At 41.6% G+C, this 26,939-nt stretch overlaps 1 protein-coding gene across 6 annotated transcripts in view; it reads right to left on the bottom strand.

Moving 5' to 3' along the window:
- Positions 1-26,939, bottom strand: part of LOC140204075 (sodium- and chloride-dependent neutral and basic amino acid transporter B(0+)-like) — a 120,273-nt gene that overhangs the window by 70,525 nt on the left and 22,809 nt on the right. For all 6 annotated transcript variants that reach the window (XR_011887515.1, XM_072270375.1, XM_072270372.1 and 3 more), the window contains 2 exons: positions 14,454-14,594; positions 7,525-7,753 (listed from right to left, as the gene is read on the bottom strand). Coding sequence is in view for 5 of the 6 variants with exons in the window: in XM_072270375.1 (XP_072126476.1) it covers positions 7,525-7,753; positions 14,454-14,594 (370 nt within the window). In the remaining variant the exon portion in view is untranslated. The remainder of the gene's footprint in view (positions 1-7,524; positions 7,754-14,453; positions 14,595-26,939) is intronic.

Here is a 26,939-nt window from a genome sequence, read left to right as displayed (position 1 = left end):
GGTCTACCTGTAATCTACTCAGAACTATAAAATAACACAGACATTACCTAATGTAAAATCCCAGAATGCACTCGGTACTTTGTTCCATAAAATTCAAAATGTTTGCAGAACTTAATGCACTTAGTGCTCTAATTGCATACTTTATATTGAATTACCATCTGAATGCCGTGTGACTTCTTGTTCTATGACTACATGAATAAATTACAGTTTAGAAGAAAGGTTGAACAAACAAGTTTTCTGAACTCTGAACACAGACATTGCATCTCATCATTCATATCAATTTGCCTTACCATTGTGAGGTACTTCCAGGCTTAAATGACACTTCTCATTAGAACTGTTTCTGTGGAGACAAATAGCATTTACTGGAAATCACTGCTTGTTAAACTTTGGATCTACTGGAGGATTAATGGTCAAAGTAGTGAGCCTGGTTGAAACTGGATATTTTGGATATTCCTATTGATGAATTACAAGCAGTTGATAAGATTGAACTATAGTTTCCTTGTTTGAACTTCAGAAAGTTTTGATAAAAAATTGTCCACTTCCATGCAACAGTAAAACTACACTAATTGAGCAGCCTTGACGTGGTAGGTGAGCTTTTTTCTGGACTACTGAATATGTCATATCCATAGATCTGGTTTCAGGAGGTCTATACGAGATCTCAGATTCCTGTTCATGAACAGCATTGGAGATATTTGAGTTGTTGTTGCATAAACAGAGTTCCATACACAAAAAAGAAGTTGTCCACCTTGTGCTGTAGAGAAATGCCTTCTTCATCCATTGCTTTAATGGACTATTTGAAGGTATGGATACACCTTTCAGCTAACCCATTCGTGCTGGATGGTGAGGAGGTGACTTGAAATGTCTGATGCCATTTTTCTACATGAACAGTCGGGATTCTTGTGACATATATTGTGCTCCATTGCCTCTCACAATTTGTTCTGGTAAACCATTTCTGGCAAAGATAGTCCTCAGAGCAGAGACAGTCTTTGCTGAGGTGGTTGACTTCATTGGTATAACTTCCGGCCAGTTCGAAGAGCATCCATAGCAATAAGAAACATAGAGTCCATGAATGGCCCAGCAAAGTCAATATGTACTCTTTGCCGTGGCACAGGCAGCCACCCCACAGGTGTAACAGTGCTTCTGGGGGTGCACTTTGAATTTGTTGGCACTTCGAACAACTTTTGACCAAGTGTTCAATCTGTTTATCTACTTCCGGCCACCACACATGGCTCCGGGCGAGACTCTTCATCTTGACTGTTTCCAGGTTTTCTTCATGCAGATTTTCTAATACTCTGGTATGCAGTTTAGAGGGAAGCATAACACGAGATCCACACATCATTGTTCTTTGACATACTGACAGTTGCTCTCATCTTGCTGTGAACTCTGAAAGCAAAGGATTACCATGAGCTGGCCATTCTTGCATCATACTTTCATAGACTTTTGACAATGTCGGGTCATTCCTTGTTTTCCTTTGTATTTTGGAATTTGTTACCAGCAACTGGCCCACCAATGCAGTGTGGAACACTTCTGCTGGGTCACAGTATGAAGACTTCTCTTCTTCAGTTACCAATAGTGGAAGACATGACAAGTCATCAGCATTGCTGTGTTGGTTGATACACTTAAACTCTATATCATAAGAGTGGGCTCCTAGGAATAGAGCCCAGTGTTGGAACTGAGTAGCAGTCCTCATTGGAATTCCCTTCCTGGGGTTGAAAATGGACACCCGGGGCTGGTGATCTGTCAGTACTGTAAACCTTTGTCCTTAGAGGTAGTAGTGGAACTTCTTTATTCCCCATGTAACGTTCCGTTATATTGGCTCGTGAATGTCTAGAGGAAATCCCGCCCAGCACCTGCTTCAACACTCCCCTCAGGGTTAATCGTCGCCCGAATCAATCACAAACATCAATCATCAGCCAGCACACCCAGTAAATTTTAACACATACACTTTGTAGATATTACTAATTCTAGGGCATTAATATACATTTGATACAGAGAGGAAAGTAATGGGAAAAAAAAGGCGCCAACACTTATCAAAGTCCAAGTTCTTCGCGCGCTACCGTTGGAGCTCAAATTCGATGTCAGACGACCACCCGAATTCCATCGACCCACGGCTCGGGACCACCCGAAGTGATCGACCGGAGCCTCTCCGCACGTCCGCCGTCCTCCTCGTCTCTCCTCCCGACTCCCCGCCAAAACTCAGTACACAGTCATATCATACAGCATGGCATCCGAAAACAAAACGATACATAACCACCCATTGGCTAATAGCACCCTCTTATCACCCTCTAAACCACAATAAGCTGCTAGCGCAAACTCTCTGCAGCGTTAAAACACAACAAAGCCGCATTCCACAGATTAACATAACAAAATCGCCATTTTAAATGTAACAAAAGAAAGACCCCGTACACCCATACTAGACTAAAGGCCTCTCAGTCAATCTGTGTGTAGTTGTATTCTGTGCTTGTCAGTGATCTTGAAGCAAGTGCAATCAGGCATTCAGATCCATCTTTTATAATGTGCGACAAAACGGTTCCAATGCCATAAGGGGACGCATCGCACACCGGTTTGATGGGCAGGGATGGGTCATAATGGGTGAGCAGTTCATCAGATGTTATTAGTCTCCTTGTTTCATTGAATGCTTTTTCATATCTTTCTGACTCACTTTGCTCTTCTCTGTAACAGTGCATTCAATGGATGCAGAACTGTAGCAATTTTTGGGAGAAACAGTTTAGAAAGACCCATGTATGACCTGAGTTGTGACACACTTTCTGGTTTGGGTGCCTGTAGCACTGCTTCAATCTTCTCTTGTGACTTATGTGAACTAAAGCTTGTCAATGACATGTGCAAATAATATGGCCTAATCTCAAATAATAACAAGGTTGCCTACAGCAAAGAAGTCATCACCCTGACACAGTGGTGTCAAGAAAACAACCTCCCCATCAATGTCACAAAAACAAAGGAGCTGGTTGTGGACTACAGGAGGAATGGAGACAGGCTAACCCCTATTGACATCAATGGATCTGAGGTTGAGAGAGTGAACAGCTTTAAGTTCCTCAGCATACACATCACCGAGGATCTCACATCGACTATACATACTGGCTGTGTGGTGAAAAAGGCACAACAGCACCTCTTTCACCTCAGACTATTGAAGAGGTTTGGTATGGGCCCACAAATCCTAAAAACTTTCTACAAGGGCAGAACTGAGAGCATCCTGACTGGCTACATCGCTGCCTGGTATGGGAACTGCAAAGCTCAATCGCAGGACTCTGCAGAGGGTGGTGTGGACAGCCCAGAGCATCTGTAGATGTGAACTTCCCACTATTCAGGACATTTACAAAGACAGGTGTGTAAAAAGATCATTGGAGACCTAAGTCACCCCCACCACATACTGTTCCAGCTGCTACCACCCGGGAAACTGTACCCCACCATAAAAGCCAGCACCAACAACTCCGGACAGCTTCTTCAACCAGGCCATCAGACTGATTAATTCATACTGATACAATTGTATTTCTATGTTATATTGACTGTTGTACATACTATTTATTACAAATTACTATAAATTGCACAATGGGAGGAGGAGCTTAGGAGAGTCAATGGCGACTAACGGTGACTCCTTTGTTTTCACCTTCGAAAACAGCTCTATTTCTATCTTTAATAGATCTATTTTTTTCCTTTCAAGGTTCTTTTGAAAACCCTGACCAGGAGTTACACGCTGACTTTGGTTTTGCGGGAATGGGACCTGCTCTTGGGGTTTCACGACTGGCTGTTATTCAACATGCCAAGGGCATGGCCTAAGAGCTTTACTTGCCTATGGAGGTCTGAGACCTCATGGCTCTGGAGACAGGCGAATCGAAGGTCAGTGTCACGGCAGGAGATCGACATGTCATCGGGGGAGTCGGAAGATCTAGGGCTGTGTGCCCAGAGACCTGAGATCTTTGGGCGCAGAGTTCGAAAAAAAACAGACTTTTAACATCATAAGCCAGCAAATTGTTTGTTATGTCTCCCCTCTCGCTGTGAAATGGAGACATCTCTTTCTCCCTTATTAGAGAGAGAGAGATTGCTTGTGGTATGTCGAATACTGGATGAACGTGTATACTTTGGAGTATTGCAAGTCTGTGTCTTTACTGTTGCTTTGCTGCACGCTTGAGTGCTCAGTGGTGGGCGCCGATGCTTTTTTTTGCCAGTGGGGAAGGAGGGATCATTACTTGCTGCCGCTTATGCACAGGAGGGAGGGAAACTGGGGGGTGTGGACTTTGGGGTTCCAACATTTAACTGTCATTCATTCTTTGGGAGCACTCCTCTGTTTTTGTGGATGATTGCAAAGAAAAATTATTTCAGGATGTATATTGTATACATTTCTCTGACATTAAATGTACCTTTGAAACCTTTGAAACATTGTACATTTAGATTTTTACACCTCAATATATGAAGGATAATAATATGATGGTAATAAGGTCAATTCAATTCAATTCAACATAATATGAGACTTTGTTCTTGAAAATCTTACATTTGTCTCTCTTCGTGCTTGGTAAGCACTTTACCAAGTTTCTGCAAGTGCTCTTCATCATTTTTGCCAGTCACGATGATGTCATCAAGGTAACATTGTATTCCTGGGATATCTTGGAACACTTGGTCCATTGTTCCTTGTCAAATTGCTGGAGCTGATGTGGCGTCAAAGATGAGACAATTATACTGGAACTCTTGTGAGTGTTGATTGTGAGGAACTTCCTGTTTGACTCCTCAATCTCCATTTGCAGACAAGGCTTGTGACAAGTTAATCTTTCCCTGCCTGTCAAAGTTGCAAAAATGTCTTCTATTCGTGGCAGGAGATGCTGCAAAGTACACAACAGAGGGTTGATGCTCACTTTGAAGTCCCCACATATGTGAAAATTCCAAGCTTCCCTTTTTTGATCACTGGAACAATGGGCATAGCCCAATCACAACCTTGGAGAGGATTCCAGATGCCTACAAGCTCTGCAGTTCAGCATCCACTTTAGGACATAGTGCATAAGGCACTAGACACACTTTATGGGATCTTGGTGTTGCTGCTTCATCCAGTTCGATTCTGGCCTTCATGCCTTTGAGTATAACAATCCTCTTCTCAAACGCCTTCTCAGTAGCATTAAGCAGCTGTGACACTCTGTGGTTAGTGCTACCATTTGGGCCGCTTTTGCATGTTGATGTCACACTAAGAACTTTGATTATGTGCCAGTCTAGGTGGATTTTTCTCAACCATTCATGTCCAGAAACAGCTGGCCCTCCACTTTCTAATTCATAAGGCTCTAACTGCTGTGTGTGACCTCCATGCATCACATTTACTTTCAGTTTGCCTCTGGAGATACCTTTTCCCCTGTGTGGGTCTTTAGCTACACCAAGGTCTTTTCTAATGGTAGCTTAAAAAAGTCTGTTGTAGTCAACCTCTGACATTATACACAAAGCTGACCCTGTATATAGCTCCATTTTCAGTTTTACACCGGACACATTTATTGTGACCAATATGATTTTGTGATCTGCTTCAACAATACTGTGCAGTTCTAGGCATGACTGCTCAACTTTGCCAGACTCTGTTGTCTGATTCTGTTTCACATTTAGTCACTTTCTGCGTTTGTTTAGTTTTATCTTTGAAACTTCTCATTCTGTCTGGTTTTTCATTTTAGTTGTGCTTTTTGTCTGACTTACCAACTTTCTTTGTGGCCTTGTCTGCAACACTCTCTACAAACCTTTTCTTTGAATCAACAGTCATTTCCATCATGGGAGTATTTACCCCATTGATAACATTTTTGGTTTTTGCACCATTTGGGGATATTTTGTGTGTTTCACACTCTAACTCCCTTTTCTGTAGTTCTGCTGCATCCTTTGTTGCAGCCTCTAACAATACGGCAATGGTCAATGGTCGTTTTAAGGTTAGGTATCTCGCTTTCAGTAGCCTCTCTATGCATACCACATACAAGACTGTCCCTTAATGCATCAGAAAATCCATCTCTAAAGTTACAGTACTGGGAAAGTTTGTACAGTTCTGCAATGTATTCCGAAATGCTTTCCTCCTTTGGCTAGTTTCTTTTGTAAAATCTGAATCTCTCAGCTATTACTAGGGGTTTAGTAACAATTTCATTGAACATCTTGCAGTTTGGCTTTGCAGGAGATTCTAAGTTGCGTAAAGGCCTGTGCGTGGAGTCTTTCTTTTCCTCATCCATGTTGTTTGTGTAACAGTACAGTTCAACACTCTCGATATACAGTATGATTCCCAATCCTCATTAGCACTATCAAATTTGTCAACTTTCCTAACTAAGGCCATTGTCATGTCATTTTCACTTTAACTTTGCTAGTTGTGCGTCTTTCACTCTGTACTATGCAGTTACTCACAAATCCCTTTGTTAGAATCCATGACCGCCTTCTCCTTACTGTTTAATCTTTCTCTTCACTGTTTCTTCCTCCGAATTCTGTCACCCCTTAACTGTCGGTGTCATTGTTAATATTTGCTGAATTTCAGATTCGTACTAGTCGCCAATTTGTTGTGTGCATACAACTACATATCAAATAAATAAAGCATGCACATGGGAGATGAAGTTAACTGGTGTATTTACATTGAAGAGAGAGATCAACGTGCATGCATAGACAACAGATCAATGTGCACAGGTAAGTTATTAGTCCATCTGTGGCGCTACGGGGAGTCATTGCTATAAACAGATAGATCCTTACATTACAGTATATTACTCCTGTTATTATATCAACACACTTTTCATACACATTTTAAAGATGCCACAATTTAATAAACTTTTTGATGAACCTGGTTAGTTTCAAGACAGAATGAAAAATGTGAATTCAAAGGCAGCAAAGAAAAGGGGCTCCTGGTGAGCTTAATGAATGTATAAAAAGGGAGATGCAGTGAGTTTTAGGGGAAGGTGGCAAAGGGGACTCCAGTAAGCTGGACAGGAGCATGAGAAATGTACCCCAATATGTTTAAAGAAAGGGCAAGAAATAGAACCATGGTAAGTTGAAAGGGAGAGTGAGAAACACAACCCCAGAGAGTTCATAAGGAGGGCAAAAACTGGGCCCCAGTGATTTTAAAGTGAGTGCAGGAAACCAGTGATTTTTAAAGGGAATATGGAAAATGTGTCTAATAAGTTCAGAGGACCACAGGAAGTGAAACGTCAATGAGTTTGTAAGGAGAGCTGAAATTAGCATAGGTGCATGAAGTTTTAAAGCAGCCTTTTATTTTCATTTCTTGCTTCTTTTCTCTCTGTGTAATTTTCCCTCTGTTTATATCAACAAAAGATTTTGCTTGACTTTATCCCATACTGTTTCCTTGACCAGTAAATCTCAGTGAATTGGAGAGACACTAAAGGCTGTTCTGTTTCCTAAACTTCCTAATGCCTTCGTTTCTGCAGTCTCAACTCATCCCTCGAGAGTATTACAATGCAAAATAAAATCTGCTGATATTTCAGGAAGAAGACTAATAAAGTGAGACGGGTGTGAAATCTACTCCAATAACATCCAGCACATCAGAGTTGAGACCATCCATACCTGATTGAGTAACCTCTGAAATAGACTTGTCTTGCACATGAGCCATGTGTCCAAGAATGGAAAAGATGGCAAACCCAGCAAGCACACTTGTGGCAGAATTCGCAACACAGACAATGATGGTGTCTCTGTAGCAATTATTGTGGAATTTGTTATAGGATGACAGTGTTATTAAGCTGCCAGTGCCCACTGAGAGAGAAAAGAAAATCTGAGTTGCAGCATCTTTCCAGACCTGGTGAATAGAAAATGAAATCAGTCAAATTTTACTTGAATTCATTCAACGTTAACCTTGAAGAACGTGAAAGGATTAATTCCACCATTCTACAGTATGTATGGTTGCCCTGGAGCTGAGCATGCTTCACTTTGGAGTATCTGTGAAGCTGAGAATGTTGGAATAACACATTTAGTGAGTTGGTCACACATCAGTCTAAAGGCCCAGGGAAAGATATGGAATGGGTGAGGAGAGGGGTCACGAGTCTCATCCAGAAGTGTATTGAGGATGTTGTCCCTCAGAAATCAGTCAGGGTCTATCCAAACCAATAACAGTTCTGTGTGAGCAGCACTTACCATGCGACACAGAGCTTATGTTGCCGGTAACGAACAGCAACTTAAGAAATGAAGCTACGATCTGCGCAAAGTCACCAAGGCAGCAAAACAATACAGGGACAAGATCCACACTCAACTCTCCACCAACAACACATGCAGCTTATGGCAAGATCTGCACACCATCACAGGCTTCAAAGCTAAACACAGTGGAGTTTCCAACAATGCTGCCTCTCTCCCAGATGAACTAAATCTTTCTTTCGCTTGATTCGATGTTGCCAATACTGATAAGCCCCTGAGGGGAGCTCCTGATGCGACCTGCAGCCTGGTCATCTCTGAGACTGAAGTAGGAGGGTGTTACTAACGAGCAGACAGTCAAAAGGCTTCGGGACCGGTCAGCATCCCAGGGCAGGTACGCAAAGTGTGCGCGACATAACAGGCAGGTGTGTTTACAGACATTTTTAATCTCTCCCTCTCCCAGTGTAGAGTGCTCTCCTGCGTCAAAACATCCACCATTGTTCCTGTACATAAAACAGACCAAGGTAACATGTCTGAACAACTGGAGTCCTGTCGCACTCACCTCAATATAAGCAAATGCTTTGAGGGGCTGGTCAAGGGCTACAACTGCAACTTGCTACCACCCACACTGGACCCCCTAAAATTCACCTACCAACACAACCAATTGACAGATAGCACAATAACCATAGCTCTTCATAATGTCCTTACATACCTGGAGAAGAGGGATGCTTATGTGAGAATGCTGTTCTTGGAGTACAGTTCAGCATTCAACACCATAATTCCCTCCAGGCTCAACAAGAAGCTCAGAGACTTCAGCCTTCACCCTGCCTTGTGTAGCTGATCCTGGACTTCCTGTCAGATCGCTGGTGGTGGTAAGAGTGGGCTCCCTCACCTCTGCCCCTTTGACCCTCAACACAGGTGCCCCTCAGGACTGTGTCCTAAGCCCCCTCCTTTACTCTCTGTATACCCATGACTGTGTTGCCACCCACAGCTCTAATCCGCTAATTAAATTTGCTGACAATACTACACTGACTGGCCTAATCACAAATAATAATGAAGCAGCAAACAGAAAAGAAGTCATCACCCTGACACAGTGGTGTCAAGAAAACAACCTCCCCCTCAATATCACAAAAACAAAGGAGCTGGTTGTGGACAACAGGAGGAATGGAGATAGGCTAACCCTTATTGACATCAATAGATCTGGGGTTGAGAGGGTGAACAGCTGTAAATTCCTCGGCATAAACATCACCAAGGATCTCATGTGGTCTGTACATACCGGCTGTGTGGTAAAAAAGGCACAACAGTGCCTCTTTCAACACAGATGGTTGAAGAAGTTTGGTATGGACCCCCCAAATTCTAAGAACTTTCTACAGGGACACAATTGAGAGCATTCTGACTGGCTGCATCACTGTTTGGTATGGGAACTGTACTTTCCTCAATCGCAGGACTCTGCAGAGAGTGGTGCGGACAACCCAGTGCATTGTAGATGTGAACTTCCCACTATTCAGGACATTTACAAAGACAGGTGTGTAAAAAGGGCCCAACGGATCATTGGGGGCTCAAGTCACCTTAAACTCACACTGTTCTAGCTGCTACCATCCGGGAAATGGTATTGCAGTATAAAAGCCAGAACCAACAGGCTCCCGGATAGCTTCTTCCACCAGGCCATCAGACTGATGAATTCATGCTGATACAATTGTATTTCTATGTTATATTGACCGTCCTGTTGTACATCATATTTATTTATTATAAATTACAATAAATTGCACATTGCACATTTAGATGGAAACATAAAAATTTTTACTCCTCGTGTATATGAAGGATGTAAGAAATCAAGTCAATTCAATTCAATTCAGTCCAGGTGCATCAGTAGCAGGAAAGTAGTGCAGGAGACCTCTACATCCAGAACAGATTACTGCTTTGGTTATTGTTGAGAGGATTGGCTCATTAGGCAAGGGCAGCAGTAGTCAGGATTATGGCACCATTATTGGCTCTGCTGCACAAGAAGGCAGAGAGAAGAACGGCAGGGATATCACAGTGGATGATTGCCTGGTAAGGGAAATAGGAGCTTTTGTGGCTGCAAACAAGACTCCTATTTAGTGTGTTGGCACCCAGGTGCAAAGGTGATGGGTGTGTCAGAGCAGCTGCAGGGCAGTCTGGAAGGGGAGAATGAACAGACACTATCATGGTGCATGTGCATGGAAGTGTTTGTGCATGTAGTTCAAAAGGTAGGTTTGCAGGTATAACTGGTTATCAAGAAGGCAAATGGACTGTTGACCTTTATTGCCAGAGGTGTTGAATTTCAGAGCAGGAAGGTTATGCTGCAACTGTATAAGTACTGGTGAGTCTGCAGCTGGAGCACTGATTGTAGTTCTGGTTTCATGACTTACGGAAAGACACTGACTTTGGAGGCAATGCAGAGATTGAATAAACTGGGACTATCTCGATAGAATTCAGAAGAATAATAGGGGATCTTATAGAAACATATAATTGTGTGAATGGGAAGCTAAGATAGAGAAACTAAAGTTGTTTTCACTGGTAGGTGAGACTGAACTAAGGCACATAGCCTCAAGATTCAAAGGAATAGATTTAGGACGAGATGAGAAGAAATTGCTCTTCCCAGCAGTATCTGCACTCCAGTGGGCCTCCACTTTTTCCACTGAAAGTTCAAACAAAGCTTTACGCTGCTAAATTAACACATCTTAATCAATAAATTGTCTCAACATAACTTTAAACATCTGCTATAAAACCATTGTAATGAGTTAAAGTTTTAAGATTTTTTCCCACAACCAACTCCATTCGCATTGTGAAATCAGAATTATGAATGAAAATACTTTTTGTTCATTTTTCTTAATTAAAATTTATTTCCTATCTCTTTAACTTTCTGAATCTACTCTTTCCATTCCTCTATTTAGCTTTCTGTGAATACATGAAATTGAATACAAAACTTTGTGTTCCATTCTCTGTCCTTGAGTTAGTAATGCCAACCCTTCTGTTTGATTGCTGAGGATTTAGCCCATTACTTTCTTTCCCTTTTCATACAGATCACTGATTCTACTTGGAAGAAACTGTGATATTTCCATTTCCAACTGATGGAGACTCATGGAACGAAGTATCAGCAACACTAAACAAGCAGAATTAATAGGAAGCACTGTTCAATGCCTTGCCTCTGTGAATATTGGATCAACCTTTAGACCATGGATTGATGGGAAGTTACACCTAAAAACTCAATTACTGAATTGGTTCCAAGATTTTAAAAAAGTTTCAAGAAAAAAATATATTCTGTGGCTTCTAATCTCAGGTAGCCTTATTCATCATCTTATCTTCCCATTGCAATTTCTCCTTTCTTTCCTGTATACAAACATGGAATGATAAAGATCTAACCTGGTCCCAACATAGTGATGCAGCTATAAAGAAGGCAAGACAGCAGCCATATATGAGCTTGAAGAGATTTGGTTTGTCACCTAAAATACTCTAAAACCTCTATAGATGTACCTTTCTGGCAGGCTACATCATTGTCTGGTATGCCGGGGACAGTGGGGGCGGGGGGGGGCACCGCGCAAGTCCAAAGAAAGCTACAGGAAGTTGTCAAATTAGTCAGCTCCATCTTCCGTGGTACCTAAGTCACCTTCAGGAGCGGTGCCTCAGAAAGACAGCGTCCATTATTAAAGAGCCCCACCATCCAGGTCATGCCCTCCTCTAATTGCTACCATCAGGAAAGAGATACAGAAAAAAAGAAAAAGAAAGAAGAACTGCCTGGATATTGGAAGGTTTCCACATGCTCCATGGGATTCAAAATAAATTTAATATATTTATTTATTACTTTCCTCAAGGGACCAACATCTTTATCATCGGAGCAACTAAATATGCCATCCTATCTTTTGTAAATAAGGGCGCCAAATATTCAAAAATGTATCATATTTATCTCTTAAATTATAAGTAATTTTTTTGAGTGGAATACAACTAGACATTTCATTGTTCCAACGATTCATACTTAAATACGAACCAATTTCCAAGTAACTGCTATAGCCTTCTTGGCTACTGCCAATGAAATTTTTATGAATTCTTTCTGATACTTATTCAGTTTAAGTTTCGGTTTTATCCCTTCAATATCACCTAATAGAAATAATACAGGGTTGTGTGGAAGTTGAGTTCCAGTAATTTGTTCCACTAAGACTCTTAAATTTATCCAAAAAGGTTGAATTTTAGAACAAGACCAAGTAGAATGTAAGAAAGTACCAATTTCTTGATTACACCGAAAGCATTGATCAGATAAGTTTGAATTTAATCTATTTATTTTTTGCGGTGTTATATATAATTGGTGTAAAAAATGATATTGTACTAATCTAAGTTGAACGTTTATTGTATTTGTCATACTGTCAAGACACAGTCTTGACCAATTTGTTTCATCAATATTAATATTCAGATCCGTTTCCCATTTTTGTTTTGACTTGTGGATTCCTTGTTTAATTGTCTGTTTTTGAATCAAGTTATACACACAAGAAATAGATTTTTTAAAAATACTGTGGGATTGTTAAGTAAATCAAAACATCATCAGCAAATAGATTAATTTTATATTCCTCCTGCTTTACTCTAAAACTCTTAATATCTGGATCAATTCTAATTAGTTCTGCTAATGGCTCTATCGCCAGGACAAATAAAGCAGGTGATAATGGACAACCTTGTCTAGTTGACCTTTTTAACTGGAATGGTGTTGAAATTTGACTATTTGTCACTACTTTAGCATTAGGGTTAGTATTTAAAGTTTTAATCCAGTTTATAAAAGGTGTTCCTAACCCATATTTTTCTAATACTTTAAATAAAAAACCCCATTCCAATCTATCAAATGCTTTTTCTGCATCCAAGGCTATTACTATACTCATCTCCTCCATTTTTGTGCCAAATGAATTATACTGAGTAGCCAAGTTACATTATCTGCCAATTGTCTATTTTTAACAAATCCTGTTTGATCCATATGTATTAATTTTGGTAAATATTTAGATAATCTATTCGATAAAATTTTTGCTACTATTTTATAATCCTTGTTCAACAAGGAAATAGGCCTATATGATGCTGGTTTTAAAGGATCTCTAACTTTTTTTGGCAATACTATTACAATCGCTGTTGAGAAAGATTCTGGGAGTTTATGTATTTTTTCCGCTTGGCATATTAACTCCATAAAAGGAGGAAATACTAAATCTTTAAACTTTTTATAAATTCAGGTGGAAAACCATCCTCTCCTGGAGATTTATTACTTTGGAGTGATCCTAAAGCTTCTTCAACCTCTTTTAATGTAAAAGGCATATCTAATCCCTTCTGTTCTTCCAAATTCAATTTTGGAAGAGTTACTTGTGATAAAAACCTTTCTATCTCATTAACATCATTTTGTGATTCTGACTGATATAATTCAGAATAGAAACTTTTGAAGGTTTCATTAATTTCTAAAGGTTTATAAGTAATTTTATTTGCACTTGTTCTAATTGCACTTATCGTTTTGGAAGCTTGTTCTGTTTTCAACTGCCAAGCAAGAATTTTGTGTGCTCTCTCACCTAACTCATAATACCTTTGCTTAGTTCTCATGATTGCTTTTTCCATTCTATATGTCTGAAGCGTATTATATTGTAACTTCTTATTGACAAGTTGTCTTCGTTTTTCTTCTGTCATATGTTTTTGAGATTCTTTTTCTAATTTTGTAATCTTTTTTTCCAATTGATCTAGTTCTGCCACATATTCTTTCTTAATTTTAGTCGTATAACTTATTATCTGACCCCTATCGGTATATATCGGGGGGAAGGGTTAAGGGGAGGGGGAAGGGTAGACATTATCTTTCTCTGTAATCACTTCGAAAACTCAATAAAAATTATATTCAAAAAAAAGGAAAGAGATGCGGAAGCCTGAAGGCACATACTCAGCGATTCAGGAACAGCTTCTTCCCCTCTGCCATCCAATTCCTAAATGGACATTGAACCCATGAACCCGACCTCACTTTTTTTAATAAATATTATTTCTGTTTTTGAACTATTTTTAATTTAACTATAAATACACATATATTTGATTGATTTGTTTAAGTTTTTTCTTCAGTATTATCATATATTATGTTGTACTGCAGCAGCTAAGATAACAAATTTCATGACACAAGCCAGTGATATTAAAGCTGATTCTGATTCTGAAACTAGCTTGATAAAAATTGCAACCTGGTATAATTTTACAGAAGTGAATGACAATGACGGTTATTGATCTTTGCTTGAACAAGATTGCCACATCTTGACTTTCAACTGAATTAACCATGTATACAAAAATAAGTTACAACGAAACAGGAAACAGTTTCAGGAAAGCATTTGGCATTCTACAGAATATCCTGGTTTGCTTACCTCAGCATTAAGCAGTTTCGTGAAGTCTGACTGGCTTCCAATATAGAAGTCAATCCCTTTTTGAGCTCCTTCAAGGGTTACGCCTCGGATAAGAAGCACGATGAGAACCACGTAAGGGAAGGATGCAGTGAAGTAAACCACCTGGCATTCAGAGGGATTGTTAGATTCTCCTGTGTTTCTAGTACAGCTTTTACATACAATAATTACATAGAAAACAATAGGACTACTGTAAAAATGGTTAATGAAGCAGAAGCGAATTGCTCTGCAGGTCAGTGTCTGTGAAGAGACTTGCAACCTTTCAGCTTAACAGCATAAGACCATACGACTAGGAGCAGAATTAGGCCATTCGGCCCATTGATACTGCTCCACCATTTGATCTATTTCCCTCTCAACCCCATTCTCCTGCCTTCTCCCTGTCACTTTGCATGCCCTGCCATCAAAAATCCAACAGCCCCCTCCTTAAATACACCCAATTACCAAGCCTCCACAGCTGCCTGTGGCAACAAATTCCACAGGTTCACCACCCTCTGGCTAAAGAAATTCCTCCTCGTCGCCGTTCTAAATTGATGTCTCTCTATGCTGAGGTTCTGTGGTCTGGTCCTAGACTCCCTCACAATGAGAAACATCTTCTCCACATCCAACCTATCTAGGTCATTCAACTTTTGATAGATTTCATGAGGTCCCCCTCATTCTTCCAAATTCCAGTGAGTATAGACCCAGAGTTATCACATGCCCCTGATATGATATGCCTTTCATCCCAGAATCATTTTTATCAAACTCCTATGAACCAACTCCAATGCCAACATATCCTTTCTTTGATAAGGGGCCAAAAACTGCTCACAATACTCCAAGTGACCTATAAAGCCACAGCATTACATCCATGTTTTTATATTCAAGTCCTCTTGAAATGAATGCTAACATTGCATTTGCCTTCCTCAACCTGCAAATTAACCTTTAGGGAATCTACACGAGAACTCCCAAGTCCCTCTGCACCTCAGATTTTTGAATTTTCACCTGATAGTCTATACTTTTGTTCCTTCTACCGAAGTGCATAACCACACACTTCCTAACACAGTATTCCATCTGCCACACCTTTGCCCATTCTCTTAATACGTCTAAGTCCCTCTACAGACTCCTTGTTTACTCAACAGTAACTGCCCCTCAATGTATCTTTGTATTGTCTGCAAACTTGGTCACAAAGACGATCAATTCCATTATCCAAATCACTGACATACAGTATAAGATAAAAAGAAGCCATCCCAACACAGACCCCTATGGAACACCACTAGTCTCCGGCAGCCAATCAGAAGAACGTCCCTTTATTCCCACTCTTTGCCTCCTGCCAATCAACCAATGCTCTATTCATGTTGGCATTTTTCCTGTAATACCATGTTTATCTTGCCAAGCTGCCTCATGTGTGGCACCTTGTTAAAGGCTTTCCGAAAATCCAAATATACAACATTCAATAATTCTCCTTTCCCTACCCTGCTTGTATTTCCTCACAGAATTCCAACAGATTTGTCAGGCAAGATATTCTCTTAATGAACCTTTGCTGACTTTGGCCTTTTTTATCATGTGACTCCAAGTTCGCCGAAACCTCATTCTTAGCAATTGACTCCAACGTCTTCCCAACCATGAGGTCAGGCTAACTAGCCTATAATTTCCTTTCTTCTGCCTCCCTCCCTGCTTAAAGAGTGGGCTGACATTTGCAATTTTCAAGCCCTTCAGACCATGCTAGAATCTATTGATTCTTGAAAGATCATTACTATTGCCTCCATAATCTCTTCAGTTACCTCTTTCAGAAATCTGGTGTATATTCCATCTACCTTCAGACCTTCCAGTTTGCCAAGCACCTTTTCCCTAGTAATAGCAACTGCACTCACTTCTGCCACCTGACACTCTCAAACTTGTGACATACTGCTCGTGTCTTCCGCAGTGAAAACTGATACAAAATACTTATTCTGTTTTCCCACCATTTCCTTATCCCCCATTACTACCTCTCCAACATTATTTTCCTGTTGTGTGATATCTATTCTTGCCTCTCTTTTACTCTTTATATATCTGATAAAACTTTTGGTATCCTCTCTGATTACTATTGACTCAATTACCTTCACATTTTATATTTTTTCTCCTTATACTTTCTTCTAGTTTCCTTCTATTGGTTGTAAAAGCTTCCCAAAACACTAACTTCCACTAACTTTTGCTCTATTGCATGTCCCTTCTTTTGCTTTTATGTCGTCTTTGACTTCCCTTGTTAGCCAATGGTTGTGTCACCCCACCTTTAGATTACTTCTTATTTGGGATGTATTGATCCTGTGCCTTCCAAATTGCTCTCAGAAACTCTAGCCATTGTTATTCTGCCTTTATCCCAGCTAGCTTCCCCTATCAAACAGCTCCACTCTCATTCTTCTGTAGTTCCCTTTACTCCACTGTAATACTGATACTTTTGACTTTAGCTTCTCCCTCTCAAATTGCAGGGTGAATTCTATCATATAATTAACACTCTCTCCTGAGGGTCCCTTTACCTTAAGCTCCCTATTCAAATCTGGTTCATTACACAATACCCAATCCAGGTTAACTGATCCCCTAGTGAGCTCAACCGCAGGTTGTTCTAATATGCTATCTCAAAGGCATACCACAAATTGTTAAGTTCCCAACTATAATCTTCTTTCAGCCTTGACTCAGAGTTGCCTACTTCATACCTGACAATCTGTAACTACGCTACAACATCATCTACCTTATTCCGTACACTCTGCATTCAAATATAACACATTGAGTCCTGTATTCATCACCCTTTTCAAGTTTGCTCCCCTTTTACTTTGCAACTTATCCCACTGACTGCAATTTTGCTCTACCATCAGACACTTCTTGCAAGCAGTCTCACTACACATTGCCTGTTTGTAAACCAACTGCTCCATCCTCAGCTAAAATACACCAGTACGTGTCTGTCTGTCTGTATCTTGTTTTACGGCGGTTGGCATCCAGCTTAATGGAGCATTACCGCCACCCTCTGTTCCAGAATGTGCACTAGACATACATTCTAAATCCCCTCACCCAATCGCGCGCGCATGCGCGCGCACACACACACACACACACACACACACAAATATACTAACCCACACTTCACCCTCCCATCTTTGACCATCCTAGTATCCTATTCCCGTTTATTCGTCATATTCTATAAAAAAACCCTGTACCCCTTAAAAATGCTAAAAATACCCGGACTTGTGCTCTCTCACCCATGCCCAGCAACCCTTTTAATGTGAATTCCTGCATCCCCAACTCCCTTAATTTATTTCTCATCATCTCTCTCTGTATCCCATACTTCCTGCAACTCAGAACTACATGTTCTACTGACTCCTCTTCCTGACATTCCTCACACAATCCTGTCTGGTGTTTCCCTACCATTTTCAATGTTTTGTTTAATGCACAATGCCCCAGCCTTAACCTAGTCCACACAATTTCCTCTCTTCTGTTTCCATTACCTACCCTAGTAACTGCAACACTCTTTTGTATTTGATATAAATGCCTCCCTTTCCCCTCCCTGTCCCATCTTTCTTGCCACATTCGGTTGACTTTTTCCCAGATTACACACTTAACCTCTGCTTTACTGATACTAATGTGCATTTCCACATTTTCTTTAACGCCCTCTTTGTCAACTCATCCACCCTCTCATTCCCCTTCACCCCTACATGTGCTGGAACCCATAGAAATTTTACCTGACCTCCCTGATTTGCAATTCTTGTAACTAACTGAAGGACTTCATAAAGTACATCTTGCCGACTGTTTGTGTGAAAAGACCTTAAACTTGCTAGAACTGAGGATGAATCTGAACATATCAATGCTTTGGCTTGTCTGGATTTCTGCACCCATTGCAACGCAACCAACACTGCCAGCATCTCCACTGTAAACACCCCTAACTTATTAGATGTTCTTCTGCTGATTCCAATTTCTTTTGCTGGTATTACCACCCCAAACCCTGTCACTCCTGTTTCAGGTTGCTTCGCACCATCCGTATAAATGTGAGTATAATCACTATACTTTTCCATCACATGACAGTTAAATGCATTTACCAAATCTGTTTTATATCTTTCTTTCCTTTTTACCTCTAACAAATGCCAGTCTATGTCAGGCCGTACAAGCTTCCATGGAGATACAACCGGATAAACTACTGAAGGACTTATCCTCAGATCGAATACTCCACATTCTTTCGCGATATCATTCCCTACCTGACTAAAGGTATCCCTCTGAAACCTCCCATTTTCCCAGCACTCCTGTAACACTCCTTTAGTAGGGTGAGAATCATTGTGCCCCTGCAAGTTAGCCCAGTAGTTTGCCATCAGTTGCATCCTTCTTAGTTCCAAAGGCATTATTCCCATTTCTACCTGTAGTGCTGACACTGGTGACGTTTTAAAAGCCCCACTGCACACTCTCAAGGCCTGAGCCTGAATCACATCCAGTTTCCTTATAAGAGACCAAGCTGCTGATCCATATACTATATTTCCATAATCCAATACAGATCTTACTAAAGCCACATACATTCTCTTCAAAGCTGAACAACTTGCTCCCCATTCCCTACCAGTCAAACATCTCATCACATTTATTACTTTTTTACATTTCTCCTCAACTTTCCTGATATGGTCTGCCCATGTTAATCATGAATCAAATATAACTCCCAGAAATTTAAATGACGTAACCCTTTCTAATTCAACCCCATACATCCTTAACTTCTTCCCTACCTCAACCCTTTTCCTGGTAAAAAATACAGTTTGAGTTTTATCTACTGAAAATCTACATCCCCAATCATAACCCCACTCCACCACTTCATCAATTGCTTCTTGTAGTTTCCTGATTATATGGTCCATGTTCCTGCCTCTTTTCCACAAGGCCCCATCATCCGCAAACAGTGATCTACCTATATCCACTGGTACCTTTGTGAAGACATCATTGATTATAATGATGAAAAGTAACGGGCTAATCACGCTACCTTGAGGTGTGCCATTTTCCACTATGTACTGTTTTGATAATTCTGATCCAATCCGAACTTGAATTTTTCTACCAAACAAAAAATCTTTAATCCAATTAAAAACTCTCCCACCAACCCCCATCTTGTGCAGTTTAATTAATAATCCTTCCTTCCACATCATATCATAGGCTTTTTCAATGTCAAAGAACACTGCCACTACTGACTCTTTATTTGCATGGGCCTTCCTTATTTCAGTCTCTAACATAATCACTGAGTCCATGGAATTCCTTCCCTTTCTAAAACCACTCTGATAACTTGCCAGCATTCCCCTTTTCTCAAGCTCATATGATAACCTTTCTGTTATCATCCTTTCCATTATCTTACATATACTTGATGTTAATGCAATTGGTCTGTAGCTAGTGGGTTTTGACAGATCCTTGCCAGGCTTCCTTACTGGAATTACTACTGCTTCTTTCCATGCACTTGGTAATCTTCCCTCCTCCCACACTCTGTTATAAAAATGCAGCAACTTCAAGAGCGCTCCTTCTCCTAGATTTTTTAGCATCACAGAGCATATCAGATCTTTCCCTGGGGTGGTTGGTCTCGATCTCTTTATTGCTCTCACCATTTCTGCTAATGTAAATAGATCATCAATTATATCATCTGTTCCTTCCCTCCTGCTTAACACACCTGGGTGTTGGCTCATTATTCTTTCCCTTCTTCTTCTCCCTTCTTAAGACAAATTTTCTGAACTGTGTATCAGTACAAATGACTTGACCATGACCTCAACCTTATCCCTACTGAAGGCTGCAGTTTCCTCCTCAGATATCATAACTGGATGTTCCCATTCCCTTCTATCTCCTCCCATCCTCTTAATCATTCCCCATATCTCTCCCACAGGTGTTGTTCTTCCTACCTTGTCGCAAAAACTCCTCCAACTTGCCCTTTTAGCTTGATGTATAGTTCTTCTCACCGCTGCCTGTGCTTTCTTATATTGAACCAAATGCTGCAAATTATGGGTTCTTTTAACGAGCCTGAATGCTCTATTTCTGTTTTTTACAGCCTGACAACATTCCTCTGTCCACCATGGTACCAGTTTTCTATTCATCCTATTTTTACTCCTAGGTATAGAAACATAGAAACATAGAAAATAGGTGCAGGAGTAGGCCATTTGGCCCTTCGAGCCTGCACCGCCACTTATTATGATCATGGTTGATCATCCAACTCAGAACATCGCCCCAGCCTTCCCTCCATACCCCCTGACCCCCGTAGCCACAAGGGCCATATCTAACTCCCTCTTAAATATAGCCAATGAACTAGCCTCAACTGTTTCCTGTGGCAGAGAATTCCACAGATTCACCACTCTCTGTGTGAAGAAGTTTTTCCTAATCTCGGTCCTAAAAGGCTTCCCCTCGATCCTCAAACTGTGACCCCTCGTTCTGGACTTCCCCAACATCGGGAACAATCTTCCTGCATCTAGCCTGTCCAATCCCTTTAGGATCTTATACGTTTCAATCAGATCCCCCCTCAGTCTTCTAAATTCCAACGAGTACAAGCCCAGTTCATCCAGTCTTTCTTCATATGAAAGTCCTGCCATCCCAGGAATCAATCTGGTGAACCTTCTTTGTACTCCTTCTATGGCGAGGATGTCTTTCCTCAGATTAGGGGACCAAAACTGCACACAATACTCCAGGTGTGGTCTCACCAAGGCCTTGTACAACTGCAGTAGTACCTCCCTGCTCCTGTACTCGAATCCTCTCGCTATAAATGCCAGCATACCATTCGCCTTTTTCACCGCCTGCTGTACCTGCATGCCCACTTTCAATGACTGGTGTATAATGACACCCAGGTCTCGTTGCACCTCCCCTTTTCCTAATCGGCCACCATTCAGATAATAATCTGTTTTCCTATTTTTGCCACCAAAGTGGATAACTTCACATTTATCCACATTAAATTGCATCTGCCATGAACTTGCCCACTCACCCAACCTATCCAAGTCACCCTGCATCCTCTTAGCATCCTCCTCACAGCTAACACTGCCACCCAGCTTCGTGTCATCCGCAAACTTGGAGATGCTGCATTTAATTCCTCATCCAAGTCATTAATATATATTGTAAACAACTGGGGTCCCAGCACTGAGCCTTGCGGTACCCCACTAGTCACCGCCTGCCATTCTGAAAAGGTCCCGTTTATTCCCACTCTTTGCTTCCTGTCTGCTAACCAACTCTCCACCCACACCAATACCTTACCCCCAATACCGTGTGCTTTAAGTTTGCACACTAATCTCCTGTGTAGGACCTTGTCAAAAGCCTTTTGAAAATCCAAATATACCACATCCACTGGTTCTCCCCTATCCACTCTACCAGTTACATCCTCAAAAAATTCTGTGAGATTCGTCAGACATGATTTTCCTTTCACAAATCCATGCTGACTTTGTCTGATCATTTCACCGCTTTCCAAATGTGCTGTTATCACATCCTTGATAACTGACTCCAGCAGTTTCCCCACCACCAACGTTAGGCTAACCGGTCTATAATTCCCCGGTTTCTCTCTCCCTCCTTTTTTAAAAAGTGGAGTTACATTAGCCATCCTCCAATCCTCAGGAACTAGTCCAGAATCTAACGAGTTTTGAAAAATTATCACTAATGCATCCACTATTTCTTGGGCTACTTCCTTAAGCACCCTGGGATGCAGACCATCTGGCCCTGGGGATTTATCTGCCTTCAATCCCTTCAATTTACCTAACACCACTTCCCTACTAACATGTATTTCACTCAGTTCCTCCATCTCACTGGACCCTCTGTCCCCTACTATTTCTGGAAGATTATTTATGTCCTCCTTAGTGAAGACAGAACCAAAGTAAGTATTCAATTGGTCTGCCATGTCCTTGCTCCCCATAATCAATTCACCTGTTTCTGTCTGCAGGGGACCTACATTTATCTTTACCAGTCTTTTCCTTTTTACATATCTATAAAAGCTTTTACAGTCCGTTTTTATGTTTCCTGCCAGTTTTCTCTCATAATCTTTTTCCCCCTTCCTAATTAAGCCCTTTGTCCTCCTCTGCTGAACTCTGAATTTCTCCCAGTCCTCAGGTGAGCCACTTTCTCTGGCTAATTTGTATGCTTCTTCTTTGGAATTGATACTATCCCTAATTTCTCTTGTCAGCCACGGGTGCACTACCTTCCTTGATTTATTCTTTTGCCAAACTGAATGAACATTTGTTGCAGTTCATCCATGCAACCTTTAAATGCTTGCCATTGCATATCCACCGTCAATCTTTTAAGTGTCATTTGCCAGTCTATCTTAGCTAATTCACGTCTCATACCTTCAAAGTTACCCCTCTTTAAGTTCAGAACCTTTGTTTCTGAATTAACTCTGTCACTCTCCATCTTAATGAAGAATTCCACCATATTATGGTCACTCTTACCCAAGGGGCCTCTCACGACAAGATTGCTAATTAACCCTTCCTCATTGCTCAAAACCTAGTCCAGAATAGCCTGCTCTCTAGTTGGTTCCTCGACATGTTGGTTCAAAAAACCATCCCGCATACATTCCAAGAAATCCTCTTCCTCAGCACCTTTACCAATTTGGTTCACCCAATCTACATGTAGATTGAAGTCACCCATTATAACTGCTGTTCCTTTATTGCACACATTTCTAATTTCCTGTTTAATACCATCTCCGACCTCACTACTACCGTTAGGTGGCCTGTACACAACTCCCATCAGAGTCTTCTGCCCCTTAGTGTTACGCAGCTCTACCTATATCGATTCCACATCTTCCCGGCTTATGTCCTTCCTTTCTATTGCGTTAATCTCTTCTTTAACCAGCAACGCCACCCTACCTCCCCTTCCTTCATGTCTATCCCTCCTGAATATTGAATATCCCTGAATGTTGAGCTCCCATCCCTGGTCACCCTGGAGCCATGTCTCTGTGATCCCAACTATATCATAATCATTAATAACAATCTGCACTTTCAATTCATCCACCTTATTACGAATGCTCCTTGCATTGACACACAAAGCCTTCAGGCGCTCTTTTACAACTCTCTTAGCCCTTATACAATTATGCTGAAAAGTGGCCCTTTTTAATGCTTGCCCTGGATTTGTCGGCCTGCCACTTTTACTTTTCTCCATAGTACTTTTTGTTTCTACCCTCACTTTACACCCCTCTGCCTCTCTGCACTGGTTCCCATCCCCCTGTAGTGAACTGACCTCCTCACGCCTAGCCTCTTTAATTTGATTCCCACCCCCCAACCATTCTAGTTTAAAGTCACCTCAGTAGCCCCCGCTAATCTCCCTGCCAGGATATTGGTCCCCCTAGGATTCAAGTGTAACCCGTCCTTTTTGTACAGGTCACGCCTGCGCCAAAAGAGGTCCCAATGATCCAAAAACTTGAATCCCTGCCCCCTGCTCCAATCCCTCAGCCACGCATTTATCCTCCACCTCATCGCATTCCTACTCTCACTGTCGCGTGGCACAGGAAGTAATCTCGAGATTACTACCTTTGCGGTCCTTTTTCACAACTCCCTTCCTAGCTCCCTATATTTTCCTTTCAGGACCTCATCCCTTTTCCTACCTATGTCATTGGTACCTATATGTACCACGACCTCTGGCTCCTCACCCTCCCACTTCAGGATATCTTGGACACGATCAGAAATATCCCGGACCCTGGCACCAGGGAGGCAAACTACCATCCGGGTCTCTGGACTGCGTCCACAGAATCGCCTATCTATCGAGTCCCCTATCACAACTGCCCTTCTCTTCCTTGCCCTACCCTTCTGAGCTACAGGGCCGGACTCTGTGCCGGAGGCACGGCCACTCTCGCTTCCCCCGGGTAAGCTGTCCCCCCCAACAGTACTCAAACAGGAGTACCTGTTGTTAAGGGGCACAGCCACCGGGGTACTCCCTATTACCTGACCTTTCCCCTTCCCCCTCCTAACCGTGACCCACTTGTCTGCCTCCCATGGCCCCGGTGTGACCACCTGCCTGCAACTCCTCTCTATCACCTCCTCACTCTCCCTGACCAGACGAAGGTCATCGAGCTGCAGCTCCAGTTCCGTAACGCGGTCCCTTAGGAGCTGCATCTCGATGCACTTGGCGCAGATGTAGACGTCAAGAGGCTCGGAGACTCCAGGGCCTCCCACATCCGACACCGAGAACAGCAAACTGCCCTCACACTCATACTGCCCCTCTCCTCAAATAACGACAGAAAATGAATGCCAAACCTTCCTTGCCCGTTTCCACCTAAGCCTGTTGAGCCGAAGCCCTTAAGCCTTCACTCTGCTCCCGGCTCACTCCGTAGCCTGCAAACTATGCTGCCCGCTCTATGAGGCTCTGTTCCTTTTAAATCTGCCGCGCTGCACAGCCCAATGTCACACGCCTGTGCAGTCCCGCCTCTTACAACGCCGTTGGAGAAAAAAAAATAACGAAAATTTCAAAAATGTCTTTCTCGGCACTCCCACTCAGACTCTCAGACTCCTTCTTCGAATCAAACCTGAAGCAGGTATAGATCCTTCTGCTGCCATGATAATTGCTGAAGTCACCTGACTGTTTAATTCCTCTACATTTCCAGAAATATCAATCTTTGTCATCCCCTTCTTCACTCAATTTCTGGAACTTACCACAATCAGCTTTTTCAAAGACCCACTTTGAGGTTCCGCCACCTGGTCTTACTTCAACTCTTTCACCCACTGAACATAAAACTGGGTAGTGATCACTGCCTACTGTTGAAGCAGTCCAAACTCCCCAGTTACTAATGCCAGCCAAGGTATTAGACACTAATGTAATATCTAACACTGACTCAGTTCCTGTTGTTATGTCTATCCTTGTGCCTCTACCATCATTCATACACACCAAATCCCTTTCTTCCATCAAATCTTCAATTACCTTTCCATTTGGATCTGTAATCTGATCCTCCCATATTGTGCTATGAGCATTGAAATCTGAAACACGACACTACTTTATGTCTGTTTTGTCCTTGTATCTTTAATAGGCTGTCCAAATCCAACCTTTTACATGGATTGTAGTAGTTAATTATAACCACTCCCTCCCCTCTCTCCCACAGTTCCACCACTATGTATTCCTGATCATCTCCTTTTTCCAGTACCCTATATGGTATACCTTGCTTGATTAACATAGCACAACCCCCTCCTCTCCCTAGATTTCTATCTTTCCTTATCATTGTATAGCCATATACCACAAAGTCTAAAGTTGGTTTCAACCAAGTTTCCTGAATACACACTACATCCGGTTTTACAACCATTTCTTTAATAAATTGCTTGAATTCCTGGCTATTGGCCAGTAAGCTCCTTGCATTCCATTGTAAAAGAATCAGCATAATTAGTATTAACCAACACATGACACTTCCTGGCTTGACTGATTACTGAGGTTCTCCCTCACTTCCTCCCATGTCAGTCCTACTAACCCTAAATGGTTTACTGCTGCTTTTACCACCAGCTGAATTTTGTCACTTTTTGACTTTACCTCAGCCATACTATTAATCACTCCTGCAATGAATGTTACTAGAGCCTTTTTGTCTACATAAATCCTGTCATTTGCTCTTTGTTGCATCTCTCGTATCCCTATTGCTCCCTGTTCATTAGGAGCATTATTCTGTTCTCTTGACATTCTTACAGCTTCTGCATAAGTGATCTTTCTTTTCACTCTTATTTCTTGAATTTTAGTCTCCCGTCTGACAACCTCACACCCACTATTATGAGCTCCTCCACAATTGCAGCATTTTGGTTGAACTCCTGTTCCGCACTTTCCATATTCATGATCACCCCCACATCTAGCACATCTCCTCTGCCTTTTACAGTTTTTAGCCACGTGTCCAAACCTTTGACAATTATAGCACCTCAGTGGTTTTGGCACATACACCCTTACTGGGTAACTCATGAAACCCAGGAACACCTTCCTTGGCACTCTTTCTTCTTCAAATTCAATCAATACTGATTCACTTTCCTTTTTCACTCCCTCCTTTGTTGTTTTCAGTCTTTGAACATTCATTACTTTCCCTCCTTTGATATTCCTCTTTATCTCCTCCATATTTATACTCATTGGTATCCCCGTGGTCACTCCTCTACAACCATTATTTTGTGCTCTCACCCTCCCTGTGTATTCCACCTTGCATTTTCCTATCTCTTTTAGCTTGAGTGCTTTCTCAAGTTGTTCCTCATTCGCACATCTTACCAATAAGTTGCCATCATTAAGGACTTTTGCAAATACTATTTCCCCTATCTTATTTGTCAGAGTTGTTGTTAGCTGAAAGGGGTTAATTTTCTTCATATGTCCCTGAGCCTTCTCATTAAACCTAATTATGACAACACCTCCTCTCTGAGCTTGTTCATCTTCCTCACTTTCAGAGCTTTCTTCCACTATCATTTCTTATTCTTTTATTCCCTTTGTCTTGGTTTTTATTCATCCGACCCCTCACTACCTCCTCATTCCCTTTATTTCTCCCTTCACAATAATCCACCTCTCCCCAGCTGCCTACCTCTGGTCCCAAGTCTCTATCCC

The sequence above is a fragment of the Mobula birostris genome, chromosome 10 (genome assembly GCF_030028105.1).
Source record: "Mobula birostris isolate sMobBir1 chromosome 10, sMobBir1.hap1, whole genome shotgun sequence".
Taxonomy (NCBI): Eukaryota; Metazoa; Chordata; class Chondrichthyes; order Myliobatiformes; family Myliobatidae; genus Mobula; species Mobula birostris.
Note: the sequence above shows the minus strand (reverse complement) of the source record. Positions and strands in the feature narration are given on the sequence as shown.